We start from the raw sequence: 11,439 nt of genomic DNA, 5'->3' as shown, positions 1-11,439 counted from the left end.
AGTAATGATGAGTGTGTTACAGTAATGATGAGTGGGTTACAGTAATGATGAGTAATGATGAGTGTGTTACAGTAATGATGAGTGTGTGTTACAGTAATGATGAGTGTGATACAGTAATGATGAGTGTGTACAGTAATGATGAGTGTGTTACAGTAATGATGAGTGTGTTACAGTAATGATGAGTAATGATGAGTGTGTGTTACAGTAATGATGAGTGTGTGTTACAGTAATGATGAGTGTTGTTACAGTAATGATGAGTGTGTTACAGTAATGATGAGTAATGATGAGTGTGTTACAGTAATGATGAGGTGTGTTACAGTAATGATGAGTGTGTTACAGTAATGATGAGTGTGTACAGTAATGATGAGTGTGTTACAGTAATGATGAGTGTGTGTTACAGTAATGATGAGTGTGTTACAGTAATGATGAGTGTGTTACAGTAATGATGAGTGTGTTACAGTAATGATGAGTGTGTTACAGTAATGATGAGGTGTTACAGTAATGATGAGTGTGTTACAGTAATGATGAGTGTGTTACAGTAATGATGAGTGTGTTACAGTAATGATGAGTGTGTGTTACAGTAATGATGAGTGTGTGTTACAGTAATGATGAGTGTGTTACAGTAATGATGAGTGTGTTACAGTAATGATGAGTGTGTTACAGTAATGATGAGTGTGTTACAGTAATGATGAGTGTGTTACAGTAATGATGAGTGTGTGTTACAGTAATGATGAGTGTGTTACAGTAATGATGAGTGTGTTTACAGTAATGATGAGTGTGTTACAGTAATGATGAGTGTGTTACAGTAATGATGAGTGTGTGTTACAGTAATGATGAGTGTGTGTTACAGTAATGATGAGTGTGTGTTACAGTAATGATGAGTGTGTTACAGTAATGATGAGTGTGTTACAGTAATGATGAGTGTGTTACAGTAATGATGAGTGTGTTACAGTAATGATGAGTGTGTGTTACAGTAATGATGAGTGTGTTACAGTAATGATGAGTGTGTTACAGTAATGATGAGTGTGTGTTACAGTAATGATGAGTGTGTTACAGTAATGATGAGTGTGTTACAGTAATGATGAGTGTGTTACAGTAATGATGAGTGTGTGTTACAGTAATGATGAGTGTGTGTTACAGTAATGATGAGTGTGTGTTACAGTAATGATGAGTGTGTTACAGTAATGATGAGTATGAGGTGTTACAGTAATGATGAGTGTGTGTTACAGTAATGATGAGTGTGTTACAGTAATGATGAGTGTGTTACAGTAATGATGAGTGTGTTACAGTAATGATGAGTGTGTTACAGTAATGATGAGTAATGATGAGTGTGTGTTACAGTAATGATGAGTGTGTGTTACAGTAATGATGAGTGTGTTACAGTAATGATGAGTGTGTTACAGTAATGATGAGTAAGTGTGTGTTACAGTAATGATGAGTGTGTTACAGTAATGATGAGTGTGTTACAGTAATGATGAGTGTGTTACAGTAATGATGAGTGTGTTACAGTAATGATGAGTGTGTTACAGTAATGATGAGTGTGTTACAGTAATGATGAGTGTGTTACAGTAATGATGAGTGTGTGTTACAGTAATGATGAGTGTGTGTTACAGTAATGATGAGTGTGTGTTACAGTAATGATGAGTGTGTTACAGTAATGATGAGTGTGTTACAGTAATGATGAGTGTGTTACAGTAATGATGAGGGTGTTACAGTAATGATGAGTGTGTTACAGTAATGAGGGTGTTACAGTAATGATGAGTGTGTTACAGTAATGATGAGTGTGTTACAGTAATGATGAGTGTGTGTTACAGTAATGATGAGTGTGTTACAGTAATGATGAGTGTGTTACAGTAATGATGAGTGTGTGTTACAGTAATGATGAGTGTGTTACAGTAATGATGAGTGTGTTACAGTAATGATGAGGGTGTTACAGTAATGATGAGTGTGTGTTACAGTAATGATGAGTGTGTGTTACAGTAATGATGAGTGTGTTACAGTAATGATGAGTGTGTTACAGTAATGATGAGTGTGTTACAGTAATGATGAGTGTGTGTTACAGTAATGATGAGTGTGTTACAGTAATGATGAGTGTTACAGTAATGATGAGTGTGTTACAGTAATGATGAGTGTGTTACAGTAATGATGAGTGTGTTACAGTAATGATGAGGGTGTTACAGTAATGATGAGTGTGTGTTACAGTAATGATGAGGGATGTGTTACAGTAATGATGAGTGTGTTACAGTAATGATGAGTGTGTGTTACAGTAATGATGAGTGTGTTACAGTAATGATGAGGGTGTTACAGTAATGATGAGTGTGTTAATGATGACAGTAATGTGTGTGTGTTACAGTAATGATGAGTGTGTGTTACAGTAATGATGAGTGTGTGTTACAGTAATGATGAGTGTGTGTTACAGTAATGATGAGTGTGTTACAGTAATGATGAGTGTGTTACAGTAATGATGAGTGTGTGTTACAGTAATGATGAGTGTGTGTTACAGTAATGATGAGTGTGTTACAGTAATGATGAGGGTGTTACAGTAATGATGAGTGTGTTACAGTAATGATGAGGGATGTGTTACAGTAATGATGAGTGTGTTACAGTAATGATGAGGGTGTTACAGTAAAGATGAGTGTGTGTTACAGTAATGATGAGTGTGTGTTACAGTAATGATGAGTGTGTGTTACAGTAATGATGAGTGTGTTACAGTAATGATGAGTGTGTTACAGTAATGATGAGGGTGTTACAGTAATGATGAGTGTGTTACAGTAATGATGAGTGTGTTACAGTAATGATGAGTGTGTGTTACAGTAATGATGAGTGTGTTACAGTAATGATGAGTGTGTTACAGTAATGATGAGGGTGTTACAGTAATGATGAGTGTGTGTTACAGTAATGATGAGTGTGTGTTACAGTAATGATGAGTGTGTGTTACAGTAATGATGAGTGTGTTACAGTAATGATGAGTGTGTTACAGTAATGATGAGTAATGATGAGTGTGTTACAGTAATGATGAGGGATGTTACAGTAATGATGAGTGTGTTACAGTAATGATGAGTGTGTTACAGTAATGATGAGTGTGTTACAGTAATGATGAGTGTGTGTTACAGTAATGATGAGTGTGTGTTACAGTAATGATGAGTGTGTGTTACAGTAATGATGAGTGTGTGTTACAGTAATGATGAGTGTGTTACAGTAATGATGAGTGAGTTACAGTAATGATGAGGGTGTTACAGTAATGATGAGTGTGTTACAGTAATGAGGGTGTTACAGTAATGATGAGTGTGTTACAGTAATGATGAGTGTGTGTTACAGTAATGATGAGTGTGTGTTACAGTAATGATGAGTGTGTTACAGTAATGATGAGTGTACAGTAATGATGAGTGTTACAGTAATGATGAGTGTGTTACAGTAATGATGTGTGTGTTACAGTAATGATGAGTGTGTTACAGTAATGATGAGTGTGTTACAGTAATGATGAGTGTGTGTTACAGTAATGATGAGTGTGTTACAGTAATGATGAGTGTGTTACAGTAATGATGAGGGTGTTACAGTAATGATGAGGGTGTTACAGTAATGATGAGTGTGTGTTACAGTAATGATGAGTGTGTGTTACAGTAATGATGAGTGTGTTACAGTAATGATGAGTGTGTTACAGTAATGATGAGTGTGTTACAGTAATGATGAGGGTGTTACAGTAATGATGAGTGTGTGTTACAGTAATGATGAGGGATGTGTTACAGTAATGATGAGGGTGTTACAGTAATGATGAGTGTGTTACAGTAATGATGAGTGTGTGTTACAGTAATGATGAGTGTGTTACAGTAATGATGAGTGTGTTACAGTAATGATGAGTGAGTTACAGTAATGATGAGTGTGTTACAGTAATGATGAGTGTGTTACAGTAATGATGAGTGTGTTACAGTAATGATGAGTGTGTTACAGTAATGATGAGTGTGTGTTACAGTAATGATGAGTGTGTGTTACAGTAATGATGAGTGTGTGTTACAGTAATGATGAGTGTGTTACAGTAATGATGAGGGTGTTACAGTAATGATGAGGGTGTTACAGTAATGATGAGGGTGTTACAGTAATGATGAGTGTGTGTTACAGTAATGATGAGTGTGTTAATGATGACAGTAATGATGTGTGTGTGTTACAGTAATGATGAGTGTGTTACAGTAATGATGAGTGTGTTACAGTAATGATGAGGGTGTTACAGTAATGATGAGTGTGTTACAGTAATGATGAGGGATGTGTTACAGTAATGATGAGTGTGTTACAGTAATGATGAGGGTGTTACAGTAAAGATGAGTGTGTGTTACAGTAATGATGAGTGTGTGTTACAGTAATGATGAGTGTGTGTTACAGTAATGATGAGTGTGTTACAGTAATGATGAGTGTGTTACAGTAATGATGAGGGTGTTACAGTAATGATGAGTGTGTGTTACAGTAATGATGAGTGTGTGTTACAGTAATGATGAGTGTGTTACAGTAATGATGAGTGTGTGTTACAGTAATGATGAGTGTGTGTTACAGTAATGATGAGTGTGTGTTACAGTAATGATGAGTGTGTTACAGTAATGATGAGTGTGTGTTACAGTAATGATGAGTGTGTGTTACAGTAATGATGAGTGTGTGTTACAGTAATGATGAGTGTGTGTTACAGTAATGATGAGTGTGTGTTACAGTAATGATGAGTGTGTTACAGTAATGATGAGTGTGTTACAGTAATGATGAGTGTGTGTTACAGTAATGATGAGTGTGTTACAGTAATGATGAGTGTGTTACAGTAATGATGAGTGTGTGTTACAGTAATGATGAGTGTGTGTTACAGTAATGATGAGTGTGTGTTACAGTAATGATGAGTGTGTGTTACAGTAATGATGAGTGTGTTACAGTAATGATGAGGGTGTTACAGTAATGATGAGTGTGTTACAGTAATGATGAGTGTGTGTTACAGTAATGATGAGTGTGTTAATGATGACAGTAATGATGTGTGTGTGTTACAGTAATGATGAGTGTGTGTTACAGTAATGATGAGTGTGTTACAGTAATGATGAGTGTGTGTTACAGTAATGATGAGTGTGTTACAGTAATGATGAGTGTGTTACAGTAATGATGAGTGTGTGTTACAGTAATGATGAGTGTGTTACAGTAATGATGAGTGTGTTACAGTAATGATGAGGGTGTTACAGTAATGATGAGTGTTTACAGTAAAGATGAGTGTTTGTTACAGTAATGATGAGGGTGTTACAGTAATGATGAGTGTGTTACAGTAATGATGAGTGTGTTACAGTAATGATGAGTGTGTTACAGTAATGATGAGTGTGTTACAGTAATGATGAGGGTGTTACAGTAATGATGAGTGTGTTACAGTAATGATGAGTGTGTGTTACAGTAATGATGAGTGTGTGTTACAGTAATGATGAGTGTGTGTTACAGTAATGATGAGTGTGTTACAGTAATGATGAGTGTGTTACAGTAATGATGAGTGTGTGTTACAGTAATGATGAGTGTGTGTTACAGTAATGATGAGTGTGTGTTACAGTAATGATGAGTGTGTTACAGTAATGATGAGTGTGTGTTACAGTAATGATGAGTGTGTTACAGTAATGATGAGTGTGTGTTACAGTAATGATGAGTGTGTGTTACAGTAATGATGAGTGTGTGTTACAGTAATGATGAGTGTGTTACAGTAATGATGAGTGTGTTATAGTAATGATGAGTGTGTGTTACAGTAATGATGAGTGTGTTACAGTAATGATGAGTGTTACAGTAATGATGAGTGTGTGTTACAGTAATGATGAGTGTGTGTTACAGTAATGATGAGTGTTACAGTAATGATGAGTGTGTGTTACAGTAATGATGAGTGTGTGTTACAGTAATGATGAGTGTGTTACAGTAATGATGAGGGTGTTACAGTAATGATGAGTGTGTAACAGTAATGATGAGTGTGTGTTACAGTAATGATGAGTGTGTTAATGATGACAGTAATGATGTGTGTGTGTTACAGTAATGATGAGTGTGTGTTACAGTAATGATGAGTGTGTTAATGATGACAGTAATGATGTGTGTGTGTTACAGTAATGATGAGTGTGTGTTACAGTAATGATGAGTGTGTTACAGTAATGATGAGTGTGTGTTACAGTAATGATGAGTGTGTTACAGTAATGATGAGTGTGTTACAGTAATGATGAGTGTGTGTTACAGTAATGATGAGTGTGTTACAGTAATGATGAGTGTGTTACAGTAATGATGAGTGTGTTACAGTAATGATGAGTGTGTTACAGTAATGATGAGGGTGTTACAGTAATGATGAGTGTTTACAGTAAAGATGAGTGTGTGTTACAGTAATGATGAGGGTGTTACAGTAATGATGAGTGTTTACAGTAATGATGAGTGTGTGTTACAGTAATGATGAGTGTGTTACAGTAATGATGAGTGTGTTACAGTAATGATGAGTGTTTACAGTAATGATGAGTGTGTGTTACAGTAATGATGAGTGTGTTACAGTAATGATGAGTGTGTGTTACAGTAATGATGAGTGTGTTACAGTAATGATGAGGGATGTGTGTACCGTCGTGTGGGCTGTCGTCCCTCTGCCCAGCGTCCCCAGGGTCGGGCGTGTGGGTGGTGTTGTGGGTGGTGTTGAGGGCGTCTCTCTCCGCTGGCGTCAGCAGCTTCTGCCTCAGGGGCTTGAGGTTGAAGGCCTGGAAGGCTCTCTTCTTCTCCTCCTTCTTCAGGGCCGCGGCGGGCTCCTCCAGCACTGGGGGCCCCAGGGGCTCCTCGTCCTCCTTCAGGGCCATCCGCTCCTCCTTCCGGATCACCTCCAGCTCCAGCTGGATCTGCTTATACTTCAGGAGCAGGACCTCGAAGCTCTCGTCCACAGCCTCGGCCCTCGGCAGGCTGACCATCGGCCTCCGCGCCGCGCACCGGCCGCCCACCTTCTCTGAGCTCGCCGTTAAGAAGAACACACACATCACGTTACACAACACTACACAACACACACAACACCTTCTCTGAGCTCGCCGTTAAGAAGCACACACACATCACGTTACACAACACTACACAACACACACAACACCTTCTCTGAGCTCGCCGTTAAGAAGAACACACACATCACGTTACACAACACTACACAACACACACAACACTACACCTTCTCTGAGCTCGCCGTTAAGAAGCACACACACATCACTACACAACACTACACAACACACACATCACTACACCTTCTCTGAGCTCGCCGTTAAGAAGAACACACACACAACACAACACTACACTACACAACATCACTACACAACACTACACCTTCTCTGAGCTCGCCGTTAAGAAGCACACACACATCACGTTACACAACACTACACAACACAACACAACACCTTCTCTGAGCTCGCCGTTAAGAAGAACACACACATCACGTTACACAACACAACACTACACAACACAACACCTTCTCTGAGCTCGCCGTTAAGAAGAACACACACATCACGTTACACAACACAACACTACACAACACAACACCTTCTCTGAGCTCGCCGTTAAGAAGCACACACACATCACGTTACACAACACTACACAACACACACAACACCTTCTCTGAGCTCGCCGTTAAGAAGCACACACACATCACGTTACACAACACTACACAACACACACAACACTACACCTTCTCTGAGCTCGCCGTTAAGAAGCACACACACATCACGTTACACAACACTACACAACACACACAACACCTTCTCTGAGCTCGCCGTTAAGAAGAACACACACATCACGTTACACAACACTACACAACACACACAACACCTTCTCTGAGCTCGCCGTTAAGAAGCACACACACATCACGTTACACAACACTACACAACACCTTCTCTGAGCTCGCCGTTAAGAAGAACACACACATCACGTTACACAACACTACACACACAACACTACACCTTCTCTGAGCTCGCCGTTAAGAAGAACACACACATCACGTTACACAACACTACACAACACACACAACACTACACCTTCTCTGAGCTCGCCGTTAAGAAGCACACACACATCACGTTACACAACACTACACAACACACACAACACCTTCTCTGAGCTCGCCGTTAAGAAGAACACACACATCACGTTACACAACACTACACAACACCTTCTCTGAGCTCGCCGTTAAGAAGCACACACACATCACGTTACACAACACTACACAACACACACAACACTACACCTTCTCTGAGCTCGCCGTTAAGAAGCACACACACATCACGTTACACAACACTACACAACACACACAACACCTTCTCTGAGCTCGCCGTTAAGAAGAACACACACATCACGTTACACAACACTACACAACACACACAACACTACACCTTCTCTGAGCTCGCCGTTAAGAAGCACACACACATCACGTTACACAACACTACACAACACCTTCTCTGAGCTCGCCGTTAAGAAGAACACACACATCACGTTACACAACACTACACACACAGCACTACACCTTCTCTGAGCTCGCCGTTAAGAAGAACACACACATCACGTTACACAACACTACACAACACACACAACACTACACCTTCTCTGAGCTCGCCGTTAAGAAGCACACACACATCACGTTACACAACACTACACAACACACACAACACCTTCTCTGAGCTCGCCGTTAAGAAGAACACACACATCACGTTACACAACACTACACAACACACACAACACTACACCTTCTCTGAGCTCGCCGTTAAGAAGCACACACACATCACGTTACACAACACTACACAACACACACAACACCTTCTCTGAGCTCGCCGTTAAGAAGAACACACACATCACGTTACACAACACTACACAACACACACAACACTACACCTTCTCTGAGCTCGCCGTTAAGAAGAACACACACATCACGTTACACAACACTACACAACACTACACAACACTACACCTTCTCTGAGCTCGCCGTTAAGAAGAACACACACATCACGTTACACAACACTACACAACACACACAACACTACACCTTCTCTGAGCTCGCCGTTAAGAAGAACACACACATCACGTTACACAACACTACACAACACTACACAACACCTTCTCTGAGCTCGCCGTTAAGAAGCACACACATCACTTTACTAGGGATGCACCGGTTGACCGGCCAAAAACCGGAACCGGGCGGTTTTTGCTTCTAGCGCGCGATCGGCAACCGGCCGGTTTCTTTGTATTTTCCTGCCGGTTTATCCGGAAGTGCGCCCGCGTGCACATACGCCTATATTGCAATCATTCGCGAACATGACACTTGTGTGTTACAAACGGAACCTGGAGAACTGAGGGAAGAGATCCGCTGAAGGGAATGAAGAGACGCTTTCCTGCGCCAGCTGAAGTTGCGCGAGCTGAAGTTGCGCGAGCTGAAGTTGCGCGAGCTGAAGTTGCGCGAGCTGAAGTTGCGCCAGCTGAAGTTGCGCCAGCTGAAGTTGCGCGAGCTGAAGTTGCGCGAGCTGAAGTTGCGCCAGCTGAAGTTGCGCCAGCTGAAGTTGCGCCAGCTGAAGTTGCGCGAGCTGAAGTTGCGCGAGCTGAAGTTGCGCGAGCTGAAGTTGCGCCAGCTGAAGTTGCGCCAGCTGAAGTTGCGCGAGCTGAAGTTGCGCCAGCTGAAGTTGCGCCAGCTGAAGTTGCGCGAGCTGAAGTTGCGCGAGCTGAAGTTGCGCGAGCTGAAGTTGCGCGAGCTGAAGTTGCGCCAGCTGAAGTTGCGCGAGCTGAAGTTGCGCGAGCTGAAGTTGCGCGAGCTGAAGTTGCGCCAGCTGTAGTTGCGCGAGCTGAAGTTGCGCGAGCTGAAGTTGCGCCAGCTGTAGTTGCGCGAGCTGACCACAAGTGTAGATCGTGAGCGTTTGTTCAGCTCAGCTTCTCACGTGTTGGATCGGATGAGAACGAAACAGACTAACTTGTGACAAAGCCGAAATACTTCTTTCTGTAGCCTAAAGAAGAACATGCTGCACTTTAGAAATGAAATACTGTCAGTTCTGTTGCCTATAGGATGATCATTTATATTTGGTAACACTTTAGAATAATGGTCATTAGTTAACATTAGTTAACTACATTAGTTAACATTAACAAAGATTAATAAACGCTTTATAAGTGCAGTTCATTATTAGTTAATGTTAATTTCAGCATTTACTAATGAGAGATAACTGCATTATTAAAATCTTGCTAACATTAGTTAATGCTCTGTGAACAAACCATGAACAGCTGGATTTATCAAACATGAACAGCTGGATTTATATTAACTAACGTTAACAAAGATTAACAAATACAGTAACTAATGCACTGCTCATGGTTAGTTCATGTTAGTTAATACATTAACTCATGTTAACTAATGACCATTATTCTAAAGTGTTACCTTTTATTTTACCTTAAAATGACATTGACTTAATTTGATTTAAAAAGCACCTGCTGGAGCATCTTAGTGTTTTTTCGTTGCACTAAACATTATTTGATTTAACATTTTGGAACAATTATAAACTTTGATTTTATTGTATTTCACTGGTAAAGACTTTTTTCTGTACACTGAATTTAAAAACTAATGCTGATTTAAGGAACATCTTTGTTTGGATTGCAGAATATGCAGTTGTTGCCTTTAATTTCACCTTTCAGCCTTTTCATTTCCAATTAAATTTCTTGTTAATTTCAGATTGCGGACTTGTTTTCATTAGCCAAAAGCCAATTTAGCCTGTTAAATACCAAATAAACATCTTGTTCATGTATACTTTCATTACTTTATTGTGTAAAATTTTTTTATCGGAAATCGGAATCGGCCAGTTTTCTTGAAAAAAAATCGGTATCGGCCATGTAAAATCATGATCGGTGCATCACTACACACACACACAACACTACACACACACACACACACACACACACAACACAACACAACACCTTCTCTGAGCTCGCCGTTAAGAAGAACACATCACTTTACACAACACTACACAACACACACAACACCTTCTCTGAGCTCGCCGTTAAGAAGAACACACATCACTTTACACAACACTACACAACACACACATCACTTTACACAACACACACATCACTTTACACAACACACACATCACTTTACACTACACACACATCACTTTACACTACACACACACATCACTTCACACAACACACACACACACACACACAACACTGTTCTAGAGGCTTTGGGGTATTCAATCTACAATATCTTACATACTGTGCCTTTAACCACGTCACACCCTCGAGTGACGCAGCTGTGGCCAAAGGGGAGGGGCTTAAAACTATATATACCATAGAGTAGGGCATGACAGTACATCACGATTAAAGTGTTGAGTCTATTTATCATGAGCTCATAAATATACAATCACTCACTAACAGAGGTTAACCAATCACAAGAGGCCACATTTACATATTAGAGTATATTTCACGCCACGG

The 11,439-nt window shown here is 40.2% G+C and overlaps 1 protein-coding gene across 1 annotated transcript in view; it reads right to left on the bottom strand.

Annotated features, from left to right (window-relative positions):
• Positions 1–11,439, bottom strand: part of zfc3h1 (zinc finger C3H1-type containing) — a gene marked incomplete at its 5' end in the record, with an annotated part of 66,174 nt that overhangs the window by 54,279 nt on the left and 456 nt on the right. Inside the window, one exon of the mRNA XM_079809155.1 lies at positions 6,584–6,955. Within this exon, the coding sequence (XP_079665281.1) occupies positions 6,584–6,955 (372 nt within the window). The remainder of the gene's footprint in view (positions 1–6,583; positions 6,956–11,439) is intronic.

This window comes from Gobio gobio (genome assembly GCF_949357685.1).
Source record: "Gobio gobio genome assembly, chromosome: 25".
Classification (NCBI taxonomy): Eukaryota; Metazoa; Chordata; class Actinopteri; order Cypriniformes; family Gobionidae; genus Gobio; species Gobio gobio.
This window is presented reverse-complemented; position numbering and strand designations above follow the sequence as displayed.